This window comes from Homalodisca vitripennis, chromosome 3 (genome assembly GCF_021130785.1).
Source record: "Homalodisca vitripennis isolate AUS2020 chromosome 3, UT_GWSS_2.1, whole genome shotgun sequence".
NCBI lineage: Eukaryota > Metazoa > Arthropoda > Insecta > Hemiptera > Cicadellidae > Homalodisca > Homalodisca vitripennis.
The window spans coordinates 132,317,917-132,342,023 of record NC_060209.1 but is presented as its reverse complement, the minus strand read 5'-3'; the positions used below and the strand labels follow the sequence as shown (position 1 = coordinate 132,342,023).

Below are 24,107 nucleotides of genomic sequence, written 5' to 3'. Positions count from 1 at the left end.
CCCCACTAAGGGTACGCTCTGTTGCTACTGCACATCCCACGGTTTTGTGTGAGAAACAGTTTAGTCAAGATCAAGTGTGTAAATGATCTCATATAGTGAATCTAACCTGATAACTGTACGACCATTGTTTATTTGCTGACGATATTTCGCTCTTTGTAAATGCCCCTGATATATCAGACCTTGAAATAATTATTTTTATTGAATCAAATGCTCTTTTTCAGTGGTTTTGTAAGAACAGATTAGTTGTAAACCGGAAAATCTCTACATCTACATTTTACGTTCGGAAAATCACTGATAAGTTGTTCCCAATTAATCGGTTTTTTAACTGAATCTTAATTCTCAATTAAAGTTTACCAATCATACTGAAACTGTAATAGCCACTCTTAGTTATTGCCTTTTTTCCCTGAACATTGTTCGGCATTCTACCCGGGTTGTTCTTTTGACTCTATTACGGCTGTTTCTACTCACTTTGGGTTATGCTGTTCTTATTTTGGGTCGTAGTAGTACCTAGACAAGTTAGATTTTCCATCTCCATAAGAAAGCTGCTCGAACGGTTTTCGGACTGAGAAACAGTCTTATAAGGAAAGTTTTCGTGAAGCTGATATACTCACATTTTCCAGCATTTATAAGTCAATGATTATTTTAAGAATTGGGACCTTTTTCACTGTGACAGAGTTTTTTGTCTCCTTACTTCGCTCTCGTAATAACATTGTAATCCAACCCCACAACACAAAATTCTTTACAAAACACAGCCTAAACATCTATTACAATTGTATAACCATGTTTAACTCTTCCTTTCTTGCTTGTAGGTTGAGTTGCCGTAAAAAAATATTTTAGAAGAAATTAAAGATGTTCTCGTTGATGGGTCTTTTTACAGTGTCCATGAACTTGATACTGATAATTTTTTGGTATGTTTTTACATGTTAATTTAAGTTATGTTAAGTTATTTTAATGTCTTCATTACCATAGTGTGATGTGTGAAATGTCTGTAAATTTCTTCTGACTGTCTCCTGTATTACTGTTTTTATGACAATTCTGTAGGGAAATTGACTTAATATGTAATTAAGCGCCGTGTGGCGTAATACTGATATTATTGACACATACAATTTAGACTCTTATCTTGGATAAAATAGTTAGTTTGTAAGGTAATATGGCTACCATAACATAATATCTCCGTTACAGCTACACGGAACAAAATCTGTGATTTGATTTTCAACCAGAACACGTTAAATTCCTGTTTAACTATAGTGTACATTCTTAAATATATCTATATAATATTCTTATATAATCTAGTCTATACTACAGCGTATTTCCTGTAGGGCATATACTACATACTTAATTTACGAGACTTTAACAGCAGCACTGTCTGCATTATAAACTTAATAAAAGGAAAAAAAAACAAGTGTTGAATGTTTTTGGCTGTTTTAATACACATATAATACAGAATAATCTACTCTTTGTATTGATGATTTCAAAATATCTAATGAAGACAACCTTCAAATCAATATTAAACCGATATTACACTCAGTGCTCTATTTTATACACATTAACATTAGATACATGCTAGAAACAAGCCAGCATATTAGCACAGCTTATCGAGGTATTCGCAACATATGTTTAGGATAAAATACAGTAAATCTTTTTCATATTTATTTGGAGAGTATATAAAAACCCCGCTAAATCGACACAAGTTATTGATTGACATTATCGACTTACCAACGCGGTTGTGTTTAAATGTATTATGACTTCCTAGTTAATATTTAATCAGCAAAGCCTATGCGCTTCAGGGGGTGGGGGTAGGTTCCGTACATGTATAACGGAACCGAAACATATTGTCCACAGAAAATAAGAACCAATACAATAGTTACAATAGGGTTAATCAAGATGATACTAATGTAAAATTAGTACGTAGTCTAGGGAAATACTTTAATACATCCAAAAACCAAATACAATATGCATGAAATCCTTCCCAGTGGCTTTTGGTATTTTGAAATTGTCTTGCATTAATTTAATATCAACTTTTGAAAATCCTGAAATTATTGTCCGCCCTGGGTAAGTCCCCGTCTGCGTACGCCTGAGGAATTGATTGCGTAGCGTAGCGGGTGGGAGGGGGAGGGGGTTTGTAGCGAGCGCACTGGAGCCTACAATCACATCCCAACCCCTAAGTCACTGTTGCGGCGCGCTCACGCAGAAATCTGTGTCAAGGGTAGACGCGTCACAGTCGCTCGTGAGGGAGGGGGGGATGAGCGTGTCATCGTGCGTACGTGAGGGAGAGGGGGTTAACGTAGTTACCCTCACTAATCAGGGGTAAACGTTCACGCCGAGATTTCAAAAGAGGGGTTGAGGAGCGAAGATGACGTAGCGAAATATTGTCATTAGCACGAATATTTGTTCCGGAATTAGTGCAAGCTGAGGTCTATGTTTAGTGAAGCGGTTTTCCAAATTCAAAATGTTTTTACAAAAATGTTAATGGGGAATAAAGTTGTGCATGGTTGACGTTTAATGAAACTAACCGATTGCATATAGAGATCGAGTAAAAATGTGAATTCAACAAATTTGACACAAACCTTAAAATCAAGGTATTGTAGCCAAAGAAAATTTATTCTAAAATCAAATCGTACAATAATAATAATTTAATTACTAAAATTCACAGTTAAAGACATTTTAAAGTAATTTCCTTTGAATGTAAATATGCAAATTTAACTTTTAAAAACTAAACTATTTCATCAATTCCAATTTTAGCCAAAACATAAAGAGAACATTACATGTTCATAAGAGTAATAATACCAGTAATGCTAGACTATATTACCGTAAAAATAACTGTTTGATTTTATTTAAACTATCACCCCGTTATCTAATTACTCGTATCTACATAAATCTATGTTTGTTACTTCATATAAGCACGTAGAAGTGACAAGAAATGTGTAAACGAATACAGTACTAACATTATAGTAGTAACTTTGAACTGTTTTAAAAATTGTGTCTAAGTTGACTCCAATGTAATAAGGCATTGTTATCTATAATAAATATTCTTAACATTATGTCGCAAGAAGCTTTCTTATTATTGTAAAAATTACAGAACCTGGGTTGGTACTTAAGTATTCTATCACGTATTGTACACTGAGCCTATACTGAGTATTACAGTTTGTCTAGTTCTAGTATATCAGAATATCCTCCCAGCTACATTCAGTGTAGCGGATATAGAGGTTCGCCTTGAAGGATATTTTGTCAATAGCGCCAGCGACTGACTGCTGCTGCACTGTTTGAAGTTCCTTGCTTCTCTCTTCTACTCGCTACTCAATATTGATTCAGATAGCCGACTGTAGACTATGCGATGTACATTCAGTGTAGCAGCGGATATAGAGGCTCAAGTTGAAGGATATTTTGTCAATAGCGTCAGCGACTGACTGCTGCTGCACTGTTTGAAGTTCCTCGCTCGTCTCTCCTACTCGCTACTCAATATTGATTCAGATAGCCGACTGTAGACTATGCTATGTACATTCAGTGTAGCAGCGGATATAGAGGCTCAAGTTGAAGGATATCTTGTCAATAGCGTCAGCGACTGACTGCTGCTGCACTGTTTGAAGTTCCTCGCTTCTCTCCTACTCGCTACTCAATATTGATTCAGATAGCCGACTGCAGACTATGCTATGTACATTCAGTATAGCAGCGGATATAGAGGCTCAACTTGAAGGATATTTTGTCAATAGCGTCAGCGACTGACTGCTGCTGCACTGTTTGAAGTTCCTCGCTCATCTCTCCTACTCGCTACTCAATATTGATTCAGATAGCCGACTGCAGACTATGCGATGTACATTCAGTATAGCAGCGGATATAGAGGCTCAACTTGAAGGATATTTTGTCAATAGCGTCAGCGACTGACTGCTGCTGCACTGTTTGAAGTTCCTCGCTCATCTCTCCTACTCGCTACTCAATATTGATTCAGATAGCCGACTGCAGACTATGCTATGTACATTCAGTGTAGCAACGGATATAGAGGCTCAACTTGAAGGATATTTTGTCAATAGCGTCAGCGACTGACTGCTGCTGCACTGTTTGAAGTTCCTCGCTCGTCTCTCCTACTCGCTACTCAATATTGATTCAGATAGCCGACTGCAGACTATGCTATGTACATTCAGTGTAGCAACGGATATAGAGGCTCAACTTGAAGGATATTTTGTCAATAGCGTCAGCGACTGACTGCTGCTGCACTGTTTGAAGTTCCTCGCTCGTCTCTCCTACTCGCTACTCAATATTGATTCAGATAGCCGACTGCAGACTATGCGATGTTCTTCATTATGTGGAAACGTATTTCTTGGAATAAGTTCGTTATATAATGAATGGGTGTTAATTTTAATAACACATTGCCTATCCATCGAAAGCAAGAATTGCTTAAAGTTCAATTCAAGGTATTAATTTTGTTTTAAAGATGTTCATCTAAACCACAAGAATTTAAAGTATTTGGTCAACACTTGTTTGAATATACAGTAGGTCTATAATGTATTAAAAAAAGATTATTTATCAAATTCGATCCAAGGCATGTTCTTCAGATTATATTGGGTCCACATTAAAACTCTAAGAACAAGAACGACAGTATCGCAAGATTTAGGTATATGTATCCTAAGGACCATGGAAAAAGCTCTTCGGCTCGTCGCAAAATCCAAATTTCCAAGTGGATATAATACAGGATGCATTATGCAAACAAAGTTTTAATTTTCGAAAATTAAAACTTTGTTAATAATTCCAACCAATTTACATCATTGATACTTCTTATTTTTTTGTGTTGATGATTATTCTTATAGCTCAATAATTATATTATATTCCCTGAAGACTGTTTTAACCGAAATATCGAACCCTAGTATACACTATCCCAAATATAATCTCTACCTAAGGAACCGAGCAGGCAAATAATCACAGTCTCTACTATCAATTCCACACCCTCCTGTCTAACCTAAGTTGGAAATTAATGCATATTCTGGAGTACATTTTAAATTTTCATTATGTGCTTTACTCTCTACGCTTCCATTTTTTTTTTTTTTAGTATTATGTGCATTTCAATTGTATTATTTATAAAGGTTATATGTAGAATTTATGGTTTTAAGGTTATATGTAGAGGTTTTATTAAGAGCTTCTACTTATATCTCAACAAAATTTCGAAAGATCATTCATGTGATATTAATTATATTATTTAATTCACTTAATTATCGGCACAATTAAAAATCGTACTGGTTTATCTTATTATGGTAACAAATTGATATTATGGCATTGACATTTTTAGATTATTTCTCATTTATGTTCTTCCTAGAACTATACGTTGCGTTTTTTGAAATGCCTAACGTAAGCAGCAATGTTTCACAATTTTAGTTTTACATTATGATTATTAAACAAATATACATGAGAATTGCAACTAGACTGTTTATGAGCGGGAAATTTAAAGTTCGAATTGGACAGACAGGTGTGAAAAAGTTGGAATATAAATAATATTATTAAAAATTCTTTTTTAGTGGTAGAACTATAGTTTTAACAGTTCAATAGGAAACTCGAGATTTATATGTACAACACCCTGATCCAGTGTGTATAGGCAACGCGAAACCGATACAGGATTTGAATCAAAGACGATATCTGTGGGTCTGTACGGAAGTGGGCTACCGACCGGAAGTCAATAGTAAACAGTTGTGTCTCCTTGGCAACGCAGCGGCACGGCACCTCTCCGCCGTATTATAAGCGATCTCGCCACATTTCACTTTCTCAACCCCCTCCCCACACAACCCCCGAACGTCGTCGCCATTTTATAAAATAATACCTCTCGTATTTCCATAATGTCTACGGAACTCAGCCTTCGTTTCGAGTTGGCACACGTTGGTGTCTGAAGATACTTCAACTTTATTTCGATTTCCTACGTCAGATTGTAAGATTTTAACATTAGAAAGAAAAGCACCTTCTGGAACTGATAAACATATTTTCCAAACATGTTTACAATGAATTATGAAGGAAGAGAGGTTCTGTATCTTTTAAATCAAAATAGATGACAATTCATCAAAGTTGAAAAGAATGTTGCAAATCCTTCAACACACATCTTCTATTTCTGAGTATAAACTTGGTTTGTGTGTTATGAAATGCGGCACTTTTAGATTTTCGGATTTTCTTAGCTTAGGGGATTAAAACAGCAAATATTTCATTAACAATAAAATGATTTTAAAAGCGCTTTTCATACAATAAGTTACAACTTGTTGTTAACTTTATTTATAAACTTTAAATATAGGTTAATCAATTCATGTTGACAAGCCATTTACTTCCTAAAGACATGATTTGGGCTTGAGAAAACACTACTTTTTGGAGTGCAGAGAAAAATATAACTGCATCCCCAACCGTTAAAAATACTATTGAATTTTAAGGAGGCAAATTGTTTGTGTTAATCAAAATATGTAGTCTAGTAAACAAACCTATTTAGTATCTACATAACTGCAATCGAAAAAACTACAATGTGTAACTTTTGTTTTAAAATTGTTCATGTGCACTTTAAAAAGGAGTTTATGAACACATGAGTTTATGAGCAATAAAGTAAATTAAAAAAACGCATACATTTTAAGTATACTGACAGAGATTATAGCCTACCTAGTGTTTCCTATCAAAACTGGCTTATTTTACAAAGTTTAATAATTTAATATATTTTATAGGAATAATATTTATTACGGACATACTTGTTACAATGCATTCAATTCATCCATTTACTTGTCAATTCCTCCTAAATATATTGCAGAACTATATCGCTCAGCCCCATAATGGAATATCAACATTATTGTTGTACTTAAATTGTATAATTGTACTTATTATTTATATTAGTCATAATTTGAAGTTAATGCATTTATACCGTTGTGTGGAACATACAGTACTGTAAAAACCCTGAGCTAATTTGTAATTGTAATATTATACTTATTATTGATATTAGTGAGAATTTGAAAGTGAATGTATTTATATTGTTGTTTAGAACATAGTGTTACCCCTAATAATTAAGGCGTTCAAATATGTTTGTATTTTTTGTTTTAAACATCGATTTATCGCAAATATAATGATTTTTTTGTAATTTGAAGAAAATTGTAGTAATCAATTCCAGCATAAAAACCGTCATCATGTATATTATATTGTAATTTTTTATTAGTTCCAAAAAAAGTAATTGCAGCGCATTAATATAAATATATATTCCAGTTTAGCTAACCATGCAGTAGCCAGTGTGAAATTTTTGAAGTTCGTAAACTTTCAAAATGACAAACAATTCTATTCAGTATTTTCGAATGTATGCTCTGATGTATTTGTTGAGTTAACTTAAAATCTGAGAGCCAGAAATGAACACTTGGGTGATAGTTGGACTCACCGAGGGGATGTTGTCGTTGGTGCAGACAGCCTCGGCGAGGAGCCGGTCTCGTATCTCCCAGGCGAAGATGGACGGGCACTCCCGCTTGTACTGGGAGATCCTGGAGACCACCTCGGCCGTGGCGACCCGCGGCTTGGACCCACCGATAGCTCGCGGCCTGATGGACCCGGTCTCGTAGTATCTACAACATAGCACAAACTGTTACATTAATTTGTACAATCATCTGGACATATTACATAAGAAACCGATTAACTATCTCCAAACTAGTAGTCCATTTGTTTTATTGTTATAAGTTTAGAAAACTATATTTTTTATTTTGTTGTTGTAAAGATACAATTGTTATTATGAGAAGCACAAAAACATACTAGTACACAATACATGTACATACGTAGCAACATAATGATGCACACATACTACAGCATGACAGCGGAGGATTAGTAAGAAATTCATTAAGCACAATTTTTTGTTTATCCCGATTTTTGTCCTTCGTTTCAGACATGTTTTGATGTTTTTTCTTTTAATCCATGGTAAATCTTGCATTTTAGAAAATGGAAAGCGGACAGAAACTAGGTGTTTCAGTTAGAAAATATTTTATAAATTTTAAAACATGCACTACTTCAAACAGATGTATTTTTCTCCAACCAATGTTTACATACACATAATATCTTTTTATGTAAAAAATATATCTTTTTCAGTTGGTGTAAAAGCTAAGATTTATGAAAACATGTTTAATTATTTGGCAGGAAATATTAAGCTAATTTATCCATAACTGTTTTGACACTCATGCTTACTCCTCCAATACACTTCATTATTATGCGATTCCTTGTATAAAGCAGCAAAGTTTTTTCATCGATATATGCACTGTTGTACAACTTTTATGTGTAAGACTATAAATTCAAAATTGAATACCATTACATTTAAATACAAATACTTTTATGATACAGTCTTATAGTGCTGACCTGTTAGATTACTTCAATGTGTTAATCATTGTCATACAGTACAATTAAGCAGTAGAGTCTCGATCGATCACTGAATCAAATTTGAGAGTTATTTTGTATCATTATGCATGGCCACATTATTTAAATTATTAGCTGAGCGTTAGCGAAATCTACCACTCGAGGGACTGGAAAATTTTATTTCTGTCTGTCTGTCCGCACGATATCTCGAGAATGAATGACATAAAAATTTGAAATTTTGCGTGAAACATTATTTCTACATATCACTTAGTTCGACTGTGATGCACGTTACTCCGAGGTATTTGGTTGAGCGTTAGTGAATAATTTTTTATAAGTGGTAAGACCAACCAAGATTGCAACGAGAAAATCTAGAATAAACATACTTGTGTACAAATTCGAGTGTAATTAGTTAAAATTTTAACATGTAACATACAAAAGGCATGTGACGAAGTTACTTTTTTCGATTGGTCGATAAGACTTCAATGATGTTTTTTTCTATTCTTGAATATCCGTTGTATTTGTATAAAGACAAGATAGAGTTCGTTGATGTACCATGTCCCTCCAGGGGACTTTGCTGAGCGTTTGCACAACGTATAACTCAAGACGCTATTTCGAGATTGGAATAAGCTACAGATTAAACTTATGCATGCAACTTTGGCAAAGTCTGTTTTACGACACGTGGCGTTGCTTACTCCTACGTAGTATTAATAAATAGCTACACATTTTGGAATTCGCTCTGATCAATTACATATCTTTGTTGAGACATGAAACAATAATGATGAAAACAGAAGGTAAACCTGAGTATGTACAGGATAGCGTGGCTGTTAGGTTTATTTATACTCGACCTAATTTGCTGTGATCAATAATTAGTAATTCAATTCTCCTTATCAACATGTATAATAACACACTGTACAGTATTCACAAACACTAATGTTCTATTCGCAGTGATAAATAATGGAGTAAACAGCACTGGAGTGGAGTGCAGTAGACGCCATGACAGAGGCGCCGCGGGCAACACGGTTTTACTGCTGATAAAGCCTTCCACGCGATTTGGCTCGCTATCTCTACGTACACTAACTGCACTACTCTGCATACAAACATAGATAATTACATTAATTATGTGCGACACACCGCCGGGGGACCGGACCGAGCTCGGCTGGACATAAAAACCAGACTGAAATTTGAATTATTGAGTCGATTGTGCTTTTGACGGCATTTTGAAATCGGCTGGAATAATTCGCTTGGACAGAACAAGCGCTATGATCTGTTGGTGGCCTGGATAATACCTGACTGTTACACTGCACTAGAGAGGCGTGTTAGATTAATTCACTATTTTTATAGTAAAGAAATAAAACACGAAGCAACAAAGCAACATTTCTTTACTATCCCGAAGAAAAAAAAAGGGGTTCTTACACATCACGTACGCTTCTTTCCTTCACACAAATGGAAGTATGATTTATATAACCACCAAATGTGGATTAAAGTATAATCAGACAGTGATGACTTTAGATAAAATTTAGAAAACGTCCAAAAGATTGAAAAATTTAATCTTTGTCAATTGTAGTGTACTGTACGAGCTATTACTGTTCTGAAATCTCACGTTCAATGCACTGCAGTTATTGTATTTTTCTGCATTAAAAACGTGCTATTAATATTATTTGGCCATTTATTAGCGAAGCTTTGAAAGGGAAATGAGTTAATGCGGTTGTAATCATTGTAAGTCCGAGCCTGTTAGAGTTAAACGTGGAATTATTTTTTTTTTAAAATCCAGAACGTGTATTTGTTTACAAAACTTTATTTGTTCAGGCTAAGTGTTTGCTTACGTGCATGATTTAATTTTCTTTCAAAGTACCACAAATCTTTCCTGCGACATTAACGGAGAGATCTTGTATAATTTTCCATGGAAAACCCAAATTGAAATGTAATGTACTGAAATTGACTGGCCGAGCCGGCTGTATCTGTAGTGTAGGACTCCTTTTGTAGCCCCACAAGAAAAATCTGAGCCTCAAACACCTTAGCACTATAATTTGTATTTGCATGATTATGGGGTATGTCTCATTTTAATTAATACAAGGACTTAGGTTTTATATATTTTTACTAATAACTTTAAAAATAATTTTAAACTTAGTGTTATTTCCTAAGTTGAATATTTAACAAGTTTTAACTTTACAATTAAAAAGAGTTTGGATGCTATTAATTGTATTTTAAAAATTAAATATCTCCTACAAAGATACATTTACAAATAACGCAATAACAGTTTTTGAAGCTTAAAATTATTGTCATGCGGTAAGTCTCAAGATCGTTTTACAACAGATACTTTTAAATGTTTCAATAGAAGTGAACAAAGTTGTTCAAAATACAAGACTTTATTAAACATACCAGAATATGTGTACAGATATTTAAGCAACACAAGCGTTTCTTACAATATCAGACTTCCTTAGAGAATCACACTAAGAAATTGTTACTATTAACTCCAGGGCTCCACCTAACTAGCATTAAATGCTTAAATGGCAGCTGCTCCACTTTTAAGAACTGTTAAACCAAATGCACGGCATTCTGCATAGACACTTATTTCAAATAGGAGGGTGTTCTTTAAGAAACTGTTACACTCTTTTACTGAAGGAATCTGCCTACTAACATTTCAACTTCGATATTCATTGACTCGATAGTGACCTTGGAGGTGGGCGAACTATCTTTCAAACCATCATTTGTCTACAAAATTTAAAACACAATTTAAAAAGGGGTTACCTGCGAATCTAATCATATTTTTCAAATTCAGTTGAATTTGAATTAAGTTGCTTGTTCTATTCTACTCTATTTACGAAATGTGAAGGTACTAACTACGTATATTAGGGAATTAATAATTATAATCATTTATGTAAGTTATTTATGAATAAGTTAAATAATGTTTATTTATTTTATATAATTGTAGCTTCAGAATTGCTATTTAATGAGCAATTTATTGTGGATCACAGCCACATTACAGTGATTTATTGATTAAAATATATTATTATTGGTTTTACTTTTCATGCATAGTGTAATTAATGCTTTACCAACATTTTCAACAGGAACGTTTTAGCTGTAGATGATTTATTGCAGATGTACTTATCAATAATTTCGATTAGCAACTATTAAGTCCGACCAGTTCGACTGACCTGCCAAGTATCTTGGAGACGCAGCCGTTGCTGACCTGCAGGATGCGGGAGATGTCGCAGGGCCGAGCCCCGGAGTGGGCGAGCTCCACGATCTTCTGGCGGGTGGAGTCGGGCAAGGGACGTCCACTGACAAACACCCCACCTAGCTGGTTCACACCGCTGTGACCTGGTACATGCACACTGGCTCGTCATGCGGAGAGGAGAGGGATAGTGTAGGCCTACCTAACTACTGTAATAAGTACCTAATAATAGATCTGCCTCAGAAACTCAATTCGTAACCCTGCTCAACACCTATTGAGTAGTTAAATCTTTGAAACGTTCGGTAAACACCCCTCTATTTAAACGAGACTTTTAGGACTGCCTCTTGAGGAAGAGCGGGCAAGGAGTGGATCGTAGTTAGATAAGAGTCCGAGGACCGGTTTAGCCGATGCTCGAGTGAACAAGAGACGCGTGTGGAAAGAGAACGCATTAGAACGATCGATTAACTACACCCACTTAATAATGTTTAACCGCTTCTGGAGGAGCACGGGGACACAATGATCGATGTCGATCGGTTTTTGATATGTCCGTGTGATAATCGATACAAATTTACACAACTCTACTAATCACCAAAGAGCAACAATATTTTCGATCGACCGTCGCGACGGAGGAGTGCAGTGGATTGCAATGGCTCTAATAATTATTCAACTTCCCAATCATAGAATATGTATTATGTTAACCGAATGTATACTAATATTTCTAAATGGAAAATAAAGTATCGTGATAATGAAAATCCTGATTTCCTTTACACGATCGGTCCCCAAGGATTGTATTTAACCCCAATTAATTCCCGTGACCGGAGCAGGACATGTGCCGGATCAGACAATACGCGATTATCGCGAGCCCGCGCTCCGGATTTGGGGCTTATTCGTGAGTAGGTGGCGGGGGGGGGGGCACCCGGCACTCCCAAGTAGCCTTCTCTCTATAATTGAATCCCCCTCCCCAACACCGCCCCCTCCCCCTCTTGTTTAACTAAACACCACGTCTTTACGTTCGATAACAACGCATCTCTATTACCACTTGTTAACACTCCAGCACTCTCACTGTCAACTACTGGCCGATATCTTTCTTCCTCTCGTTTTGGAATTTTACCAACGACTGCAGATTTTCTAAAGTTTACAATGAGGCAGAAACCTTTGGATTTTATAATATAAAAATATATAAGAGTTTTAAAATCAAGTGTAGAGACATGGGGGCTGGATTGGTTTAAAGTTTAAGAAAGTCGAGATAAGAAAGATATTGAAACTAAGTTTAGGGTTATGACAAAGTATTAACGGACAGAAGCATTTTACCAGATCTAAAAAACACGTTCTGTATTTCACTTAATATAATAAACATTATCGTCATACCAAAATGTAAAATTAACGTTCCCTAATTAAAATAAACAAACTGTTAGTATAAATTCAAACAAAAATTTAAAAGTTAGAATAGGTTAATGGTTGAACCCAATTAAGTACGAAGTAAATTTGTCAGATTCCAAAATTTTGTTTTAATGTACACAAGAGTTGTTGGTACAATGAAAGATTAGGGAACAATAGTCGTAAATGAGTCTAACACAATGAACGCGATGTAATAAGCTTGTAAAAGGCTTCTTCCGTCTATTGGCAGAGGTAAACAGAACACATATCAGTGCTGGGGGCGAGTCAGAGCGGTGTGATGCAAGCTAAATGAGATATGCCACTGGACATAACCTTACCGGAGCCAGGGCTGGACCTGTCGACAGGGGGCCAGGGACGTTCCTCCTTACATGGATAAGGGGGGTGGTGGTTTCAGGAAATGGCCTAAAGATGGTCATATTTTTAATTCAATTTTGAGGAAGGCTTTTAGGATAAATATTAGGCTACGTGAAGATTCTTTTCAATTTCAAGGCAACGAAATAAGCATACCTGACCATGAGGTTTACCACTTAGGAACAAATTTTAATCTTCAAGCTCCGTTATTTTCTTTTCTTTTAAGTTATGGAGGGTGTGCTAGTTTATATTTGATTAATTATTATGCAAGTGCTCTTTTAATAACAAAGTTGAAATATAATTTTTTCTAAATTATTTTCAATCCATTTTACTTTGTTACTACCTTAATTAAGGATGTAACACTCTTAATGTGTAACACTGTTCTTACGAGGATAGAATCAGATGGTCAAAAGTAGTTTATAACTGGCTCTTAGATAAGAGGAATCTAAGATAATTAGTTTTACTGATTCAACCATACGTTAATTGGGTATAATGGTCATTTATTAGTCGGAGGTCTGTTAAACCGTCACGTTTTTATATGTATAAAATTAAAATTTTAATCATGCCAATTGTGTTATAATGATCTTAAAAGGATTTACAAACATTACCGAGTCCGAGTAGACCAGTGGCAATAGTTGGATCAAGATCCTGAATTTATGCGACACGCAATAAACGTGATTGTTATACAATTATGTCAGTAATAAGATCTGCACCTAAAAGTATATTTTAATTAAAGGTTTTAAGTTATATTAAGATTTGGCTTACACGTTTTCGCCCTTATTTGAGGAAATGTCTTATTTTAAATATATTATTAAAACGCATCCAATCTTTTTTTATATTTTTATTTACTAATAAAAAAACATTCTTAAATTTTTTGTCATATATTTAAAAAATCTACATATTATTAAAATAAAAACTAAAATGTATCTAGATCCTTTAAAACGAGACATCTTCTAATACTGAACGACAATTAATACGGGTTTAAAAAGTGTATGGGGGGATAACATCTTTTAGAACAAAACTTAGGGAAATTTTATATCAACTAGTTCTAAGGTTATGAATTCTTATTAGCCTTGGTGTTGAAGAGAGATGAGGGATGAAGGAGGAAAGTTCCCCACAGGCAAGAGACTAGGTCGGGCCCTGGCTCCTGAACTATGAGCAAGAACTAATCAGTGAAGTGAACGGTTCAGGTGTGAACTGTTCAGTGGACGAACGCTTACCCTCGGCGATGTAGTTCAGTCCTGGAACAAAATACCACACAACGAATACAACGTGCTATAGACAACACAACAACGCTACATTTTATTTTATGTAAACAAAGTATCAATGTAGTTAGTACAAGGGGAGTGGGAACTTAGGTTGGGAACATAATTTGGTGTTTAAGGAAATATAATTTGATTTGATGTCTTTAATGATACTACACTGAAATGCTAATACTACGCAGGGACTAGGGCACACATAATAGTTTACTCTACTTCTACTTCACCGAACTGGTTGTGCCTTATTTTAGTTGATAATAGTATTTGGGGTTTCCTGGTGTTGCCGGTTTTTCGAATAATGAAGTAGCCATTTACTTAGGAGGATCTTATAAATTATTATTATTATTGGATGAATGTAAGAACAGCAAAAGTTTATGAGTGTGGAAATAAAGTAATCAGTGAAACATCACTCAGGTGCACCAACCATTCGAAAGTATGCCCTATAGAAATTCCTCTCTAACAAACACGAAAAAACGGATTTTTAAAATTATTTGACAAAACCCAACTGGAAAGTATAGCATACATTTGAAATCAATAAAAAAATTGGTCATTGAATTAAAAAATATTCGAAACCCTAAAACTTTTGCTTGCTAATCTTAAAAACAATTTCATTATAATATTTAAAAATTATAAGGAATTTCGTGCAGATTTCATGTAAAACAACATTCTATTGTATGTACTAATAAGAGAGCAATGACAGTTTGAAAAAATACACACAGTTTTTTGAATGCAGTGAGATGAACTTTACATTGTTGTTGGTCTTGTTATTACGTACAACTTTGTCTGTTTAATCTTTGCTTTATATATTATATAGTTTCCAAGATCCCTTCAGTTCATATAAAATTTGAAACACCCGTTTTTTAGGAATTTTGTATTTTTCATTTAATGTTTTATATGTATACATAATGTATGTTTGCGTCGAATATGACGTGGTAACTGATTGTGAGTATATGTATACTGCAAATTGTAACTTCTAATGGACTGTTTTAACTTTGATAAACAACTAAACATGTGTATGTAATCTATTGGTATAAACGGCTATATCATATAAGAATAATTTTTTAAACATTGGGAATGAGTGAATTTTATTTCCATATTGTTTTAACTTATTTCTATGAGCTATTGTTTTTAACTATTGTATGTTATATGATTTTAAAATGTCATGTATGGTATTGTTTGTAGTGTTCTTTCTTTTAAAGTTTAATAAAAACATTTTCTAATAAAGTGGTAGCAGCGTGGGATGCACGCCCTCGGGTGGTAGAGTCGAGTATTTTGAAGCCGCGAGGGGAAATAAAATTTACTACCCGGATTGTGAAAGCTTAAAAGTGCTTTTAAGCACAATAAAAGTTGACAGCGTAGACGGTGAGTGGCGGAGGGGAAGGGGGAGAGGGGTGCGATAAGTCTGAGAAGAAAGATAAATATTGGTATCTCCAAGAAAAGAAAGAGAGAGTAGATGGGATTTGTATAGGAGCGAGAGGGACGGAAGATAAGGAACTGTCTGGGTTAAAAAGAGAGGGATTGATAAGGTTCTGTAGTAGTGCAAGAGAGAGGATGGACACCGGGGTACGTGTCGGACCGAGAGAGAAGTCAGCGTGAGAGAGAAACCTGCTATTTCTGCAGCACGAGAGAGACGGTACTATACGGGGATACAGGAGTCAGAGAGAGAGCGAAGTGTTGCATCCATTTTCACCGCCCACATTTCCGGAGGTGGGAGAGAGAGGGGGCGTCTTCACTTTCACGGTGGCTGAACTGGGCGCCGCGACGTCTTGCCTCGCCTCACCGACATTTCCTGGCCGACACGTGCTTAGTTTTATCTAAAAAATGTGCCTTTGCGAAATATGTTGTCCCTAATTTTGTAAAGAGACGATTCTTTTATAAATACAGTACTGCTGCGACCGAGCGCGGTACTGCATCAGCAAAATAAAATGGTGATTCTTTTCAAGTGCGTCATACTAATTAATTAAAATCATTTTAAATTAAAGAAAGGAAGCACACAGTCAAATGTAAAGTAATGTTATTTGGTTATGAACCTAAATATCAAGTTGGGTTCATTCTAATTACATATTTCGTTAACTTAACTTGTTTATCACGAGTTGTGTTATGTTACATTCTAAACATAATATGCTACATAGTGATGCACTCTTTTTGTGTAAGAGAATGTAGACTAGAACGCATGTGTAAACATGGTAATTTTGTTTCGATACATATAGTTATAAAAATAACCACCTTCCTTTCAAAGCATGTAACCACAAACGCACTCATGTAACGGTTGTTTGGGACTTTTTCTTACTAACAGTTGAAAGTTTGTTAATGGACGGATGGGTTGTTATCAAACAACGTCTCTCAGATCTGTCGGCATCTCTTCACAGCAGTTTCCGAGAGCAGTTTGTAACAGGGAGCAACAAGATAATTGGGGCGTCTTCATCCACTTACACGGGATGTTTACCCCCCGCGGATCACAACACGGGTGAAAGGCGGCTAGCTGTCAGATGTAGTTTGCCAAATTGAGAGCTCACCGACACCACCTGGCCGGTCGCAGCGGCTAAACGCATTACAAGGGCGGGCAGGGCTCAAAGGTGCCGCGGCCACTACCGTGACAATAGCTACCATGTCGGGCCGGAGCGATACATCGTGTGGGGAGCGAGAGAGATGTCCAGCGTTCGTGTCCTGGCACATCACAACAAGAACGTACATTTGTCTGTGAATACAGTGCAGATTGTTACTGTGCTACAGTAGGCATACAACAAACAGTGGTGTTTCACCGGTTTACGGTCCAAGTGAATATTTGAAGTAGGGAGAGAGTAATGGGATGACTATAATTTTACAGAAATATAAGATAAAGAGATTCAAGATTGTTTTAAAGTGCTAATTCCATGCCAAAATTAGCATAGAAAGAATATTTTTTTACTTTTGTGAGACAAGGTTCATGTGGAGTACTTCTGGAAACAGCGCCAAGTTTTCTTAGATTAGATAAATTTCAGTTATATTTTTTATAAAAATACAAATTAAAACTTAAAAGAGAGAATAATAAGAATATTTAACTTATAGCATGAATACATAGCATGAAATATATTTATTGTTAAATAACTAAATAATAAGGACAATAACGCCCATAAATTGAATTTATGACGGCATTATTTAGCATCCATGAAAAGGAATGAAGACAACTGACTTATTTAACCAAACATGCGACTACAATAGTATAAGGTGTAGTCAGTCGGTAATAGGCCTACCGTTGTTTGGATCAAAAAAGTTGTATATACCCGAGTTTGAAATTTAATCACAAACTAAGTAGTAAAGCTACAATAATGCGAGTTTAGCGTTTATATTTCTGAATTAATAGACTACATCTATAGCGAATTACTTGCAAGTAATAACTCCCATTTTTTCTCGAAGTTCGTAACAACGAAAACGTAACGGTTTTTTTTTGTGTTTTTAACCAAACCGCAACGTTGAAAATGTAGTAAATGTAGTCACTTGCGTCTTGACATGATAACGAAATCTCTTTAGTAAACCATTTCTCTGCTCCCTTGACTGTTAAAGTCACTATCCCAAGGTAATTATAATACTTCCTCATTTTGAATAGGTAAATTGTAGAAGTGGTCGATCATACTACAAGACAAAAACTGCGGGTAAGCATTTGAGACTGTTGGATTTGTAATACAAGGCTGGCACACAATGAATGCATCGTGATACAGTGTGCAGCTCAGAGATTGTAGCCTTATAAAATGTCGGTTAGACAGTACTACAGGAGGAGATGATGATCTGCGAGAGAAGCGACTATCTGTGTGAGAATTGATCTTATGTTGAACTTTACTTGCAAGAAAATGGCTGGAATGTTGTGTAGCTAAACATTTATTGGAAATTGTATTTCTCGAGGTACAGTGTTCACGATTTAGAGTGGTATCGTGTATTCATCGTAGTTGATTGTCTGAAAGTCACAAATTTGTAGAGTCATTGGCAAGACTGTCTTTGACGTATAGACTCTTTAGGGCAACTACGACATTCGAGACAAATAGTTGAACTTTAGTAGTAGGAATAAGAAGTGTACCAGAGCTTTAGGGGCTGCTCACGGTCAGATATTGTATCTACCAACTTGAAATGTCGAAATTGAATCTATTACATGAAATCAGTGGTGGAAACCAGTCATTCAACTCCACATGGTAAGAATTACACTTTATTTTTTTATTTGGCCATTATCAAGTTTTAGATTTACAGTAACGTTATTTAATATAGAAAATTTAAGCGTCGATATGTATAAAAAAGAAGATTCGTTGACAACCTTGTAGTTAAGGTAAAGAAGACAATTAAATATTTTTGCGACGCTTAAAATCAAATGCACCTTCCAACTCATAGCACTTTAATTTCTGACATACTTTGAAGCTAGGTAAATGTAAAAAACATCTTTGACTTATCACGTGGGTTTATTGTCGTTTTTTGGAAAAGAGCTTCTATTGATTGCCAACAAAGAAGGGGCCGCCGAGAGTAGTAGTGAATGACCGAGAACTGGCGGACCGTGACGCGCTTTCATGTCTTCTGGAGCCCCTCGGAGAGCTCTTCAGCCACGACTACAATGTCTGTAGAGATAGGGAGAAATAGCCGAATGTATCTATTAAACTACATCAACATGAGGCATTGTATGTCGTTAATAAAAGATACACACGAGCGGCATAACAGGTTTTGGAATATGTCGTATAAGACATTTTGCACTATAGAAAGCTATTCTCGTTTATTCCAAGAAAAAGTGAATATACAACATCCTAGACTCTTATCAAATAATTCATGGATAAAGCATGTATATACAATAAATTTTTATTATATACCATTGATACAATATAAAACTGCAATATTGTTGTCATGTTAATGAGTGTAAAGGGTAGCTAAGTCATGCTCGACTTTTTGTCCAAAACAGGCCTCTTATGGGATATCTCCCCTATGAAGTTATTTCGTTCTAGGATCATCAATGCTTAGCCACAGCACCAGTTTCATTTTCGTTATACCAAAATTTAAATTTAATTTTGTGTAGAAAAAATATTAAACAAATTATGGCATTTCCTTTAAAATTGTTTTGAATAGAAATATAATTTCTTTAAGTTATAAATGAATACTCATCGTCTGATCAATAATTCCTAAAGCTGTAAATCATTAAATAATTGTCAAAATTCCACATTTTTATCTTCAGTACTTTTTATTTTGGCTCGATTATTAAATTACCAACATTTCCTTCTTTGAATCCCTGTAATTGGACTAGAGTGTAATTAATTGTCTACTTCTTCTGTATTCAAGGAAGTTATCTTAAAAGACCATGCTTAAAAAAGAAGCTTAATATTTTTGTATAAATGGATGTACGACTAGAACACACTCATTAAATTTATTAAATGACCGTTCTTTGATCCTTAAAGTGTTATCATAATAAAATATAATTTGTAATTATTTATGTTACTAATTCAAGTAGTTTTAGGAACTTATGAAAAACTTGTAACTATAAATAATGCTAAACTTGTTATAAAATATCACAAATCAATCAGTCTATTTAATATATGGAATTATTTCATATTTCCAAAATAGAAATTAAGAACGCTACAGGTCGATTGTTTTCCATAACTGCAATGTTCCCAGCTACCGTAGACAGGTGCTCGCAGGTTTGTGAATGGAGCACCTCATTACCGTCTAATACCAGGATAAGTTCCCAAGGGTAGTGACCCCCCATGGTCCACGACAGACTCCCGGGGGGTTCCCACCACCCCCTGGGGACACCGCCGCCAAGATAACATCACCGCCACCCCACATCTACCGACGTCGGGCAAGGAACAACAAATAGAGCACAGAGAGTACGGCAGAATCAGACGTTTCTGTGTTCAAAACTAAACTGAACGCGTTGTTCACTTTTATTAAAGTATATTTTTATGGCCGAACACGAACTGGCAACTTCCCTTATCATATTTTATTCCAATGATGATAAGGCTAATTACAAACATTAGATCTGTAAGGCTTTTTCATGCTGAATTAAAATATAGATTTTAAAAGAAATCAAAAGAATTAAATATAACTTTAGATATTTCCTAGTCATTAAAATTGAGGTAAATATATGATCTCTTTAGAGTAGAAGCAACAATAATCCAATTTATACTATAAAATCGTAAATACTTCTATATAGCCTATTTAATATTTTACATATATTTTAACTGATTTGAGAGTAGATAAGCAATACATTCTATTGTTTAACGATGATTTGTTGACTTTCTATAAACGTTTTCTTGAAATGTGACGTTTGCCGAAACACAAAGTTTCCGGTCTGTAGCTAGATTAAAACGTGTTAAACTAACTATCAATCGTGGCAAAAACAGGGTTGTATGACAACTTGTAACTAGTTAAAAATGATAATCTTTACATCACTAACGCAATGTATGTCAATGTGTTACAGTAACTCACTAACACCGGAAGTGGAAATTAAAGGGTAAAAATTGGAGTTTTCGTTGCAATACTATCATGAAAGTATTAATGAAGTCATTATTATGTTATCTATGCTGTTTTTTTACTTTTAATACGACTCCCGAAGTAAATTATTACTACAGTAATGGGTGAACACTACCGCCGACTTTATTCAATAAAGTGGTCAATGCTCTTAAAGGAAAGCTCTGCAGTGAAGAAAAAGTGAACAGCAAGTTCCAGACAAAACAAGAATAAGTTCCAGACTCCGGAGTCCAGACCCGGGTGATGTACCATTGACCGCGTGGCTGTCGCCCAAACCCGAACCCGACACGTGATTTACACTGCGGTGTCCGGGATGGCGTCCGGCCAACACCAACAGGTGACAACAGCTCCGGCCGGTTGTTACAGGAAGTCCGGCGGAGTTCTGAGCTCCCGCAACACCTCGGACCCGTGAAACTAACGATACGATGTTTTATTCACTGAAGAGAAAGAATTTCCAGTTTGGGGAACATAGTCAGCAGTCCCCCCTCAAACCGTTGGAGAAAAATAATAACGCCTGATAAGATTAAAGAGTATAATTTACCATTGTTCAGTGATACAAACAACCAACGTTTCGAGACATGCAAACTGATCTCTTCTTCAGGTAAATAACTAACCTAACACATAATATTACAAACTACGTTAAAATAAAAAAATCATACCAGAGCGTTGTGACACGCGTAAGTCACGAATCACAACCACCATGTTGTGTGTCAACTTCACTAACTCTAAAAAAAAGCACTACAAAAACTAAACACAACACTACAGGTCACAACAGGCCTGCATTCGTCGACCAACCACCTAGGACTGTGTTTTTGTATCACTGAACGATGGCAAATGTCCGGAAAAATCCTGTCTTCACAATCCTTCCATTGTCAAAAATAAACTTCAAACAATGAAGTATAATTTAATTACAGTTCTCTTATATAGTAATAATTATCTCATTTGTGTATTACACGTTTAAAACAGTAACAGATGATAATCAAAGAACGATTCATTTGCTTTGCTTGCTTTCCTGACAAGGGTGGCGGTCCGCTCGTATTATTCCAGGCAGTTGTATCGTAATCGTCATATACTTGTGAACCACTTGTTCTGTCATAGCTAATTTTCTTGTTACTATACACGTGATTTATAGTACGCAGTATAAATCTGTTTCAAAAAAGATTGAATTACATTACAAGAATAAAAGCACTTGCTCCGTCGGGACTCGAACCCGGATCTCTCACTACCGCTCCAATACAGAGCCCTTACATTTTACGATTAAATTATTTTGTAACTTATTTGACCGTTTCTGTCACATATGTGTTTAAATGCCAAACTAAAATATGATCGGGAGACAAATACCTGTCAGACGGTTTTAAAAATTCATTAAACCGTATAAATATATATCGGATACGATTAGTTAAGTCTAAGAACCATTACTCTTTTATAGCACCCCCCCCCCCTGCTGAGAATGCTATTCATGAAAGGTTATTTATAATTGTAGGGAATGTAAACAATGTAATGTACAGTTCAAGTTAAGATACTGTTATAGGAGTCGATAACAACAAAATTAAGTGGGACGCTTTAAGTGAAAAGTTTAATTTTATCCTCTGCTGTGGTCTATATTTTCTATCTGCATTTATATCGTATTCAAGAAAGATCCATGTAACTAAACCCATTCCATTAAACATTAGACGATATGCTGACCTGCCCCGTGTAAACCATAGATGTGTCACAAGATACTGGCTACTTTTAGCCAAGTCTCCAAGGGAGAAAGTCTTTAAACAAATTTAAAAAGTATATAACAAGTAGTCAGTCCAAAATGGAGACTTAATTTAAAACTAATAATATATTACACTCCCACTTAACAGTAATTGTTCTTGTATGCAAGTTTGTACACAAACGTTAGATATTGAAATAAATGAATTCATTAAGAATTTCTTAGCTACTTATTGGGGGGAAAAGTGAAAAATTACTGATTTTCAATCTATTACTCTTGACGATTTTTTTTAAAAATACAAATACTGTTTATTAGCCTACCTACCTAAGTGCGATATGATTGATGTTATATTGGGTATAATTTTCGATTGATGGGAATTAATTAAACCTTGCAAGCTTCAAAGATCACATCATCATAATAATAACATTAATTTGTACTTAAATCACAAAGCTTGAATGATCAGTCCGAAATTTTCTTCAGTTAAAAGATCATCGCGTGATTTTCCCTTTATCAAGATAAAATATGTGTTATACGTTATAATACTATTTTAACAATACATTCAAATATTGTAAGCTGCAATATTCTTAAACTTCTGTACGTTTAGTGCGGTGCTCTTAGACGAAAAGTATGAGAATGCGCACAAATAACACTGGCAGAGTTTGTTCTTTGTCTAAAGTTAGTAGGTAAATACTGAAAACTTTTCGACAGAGGTTTTTATTTGATGTATAAATGTGTCTACCACAATCTCAGATTTACTGTACCTTTTTGTGATGTGTCAATGATCTAATAATTGTTGCACAAGTAGCAATCAAGAAAATTTTAGAAACTGCCACACTTTTAGAGGGTAACTAGCTCTCTGCCTATCTGTATGGATGTGAGCTTTAGAACATGTCTATGAAAGTGTTTTTTTCGAGCATAAGAAATTTGAGACGGAACTAATTTACTAAAAGACTCCTCTAAATCGTATACTGTTTAAAAACAGCTCTGTTTCCGGATACTTTGGTTGACGAGTTTAAGACAATTAGCCTACTTTATTTAACTTTATGCAGAAGTGGAACAGTGATGTTCAAATATGTAATCAGGTCTATCAAACTTTCCTTTGGTTGAAGTGCTATCAAACATACGAGGGCTGTTTTTTTTTCAACTTCCGATGTGATATAAAAATAAAACTAGGGAGAGTAATTAAATAAATTTATTATCAAAAGTTAGGTACATTATTAGTTACTTTTCAACATAATCGCCATTTAAATTGAGGCATTTTTCATACCTGGGTACAAGCTTCTTAATACCTTCTTCATAGAAGTTTGCCGCCAGTGATTTGAGATGGGTCTTCACGGCGTCTCGCAGCGCGTCGTCTGTTCGGAAGCTCTGCCCTCCTAGCATCTTCTTCAGTTCCGGGAAAAGGTGATAGTCACTCGGCGCT

At 35.2% G+C, this 24,107-nt stretch overlaps 1 protein-coding gene across 2 annotated transcripts in view; it reads right to left on the bottom strand.

Annotated features, from left to right (window-relative positions):
• LOC124357518 (paired box protein Pax-6-like) overlaps window positions 1-24,107 on the bottom strand; it is a 101,111-nt gene that overhangs the window by 57,134 nt on the left and 19,870 nt on the right. For both annotated transcript variants that reach the window (XM_046809398.1, XM_046809397.1), the window contains exons 3-5: window positions 14,473-14,493; window positions 11,484-11,649; window positions 7,373-7,553 (exon numbers count right to left, since the gene is read on the bottom strand). In XM_046809398.1, coding sequence (XP_046665354.1) covers window positions 7,373-7,553; window positions 11,484-11,649; window positions 14,473-14,493 — 368 coding nt within the window. The remainder of the gene's footprint in view (window positions 1-7,372; window positions 7,554-11,483; window positions 11,650-14,472; window positions 14,494-24,107) is intronic.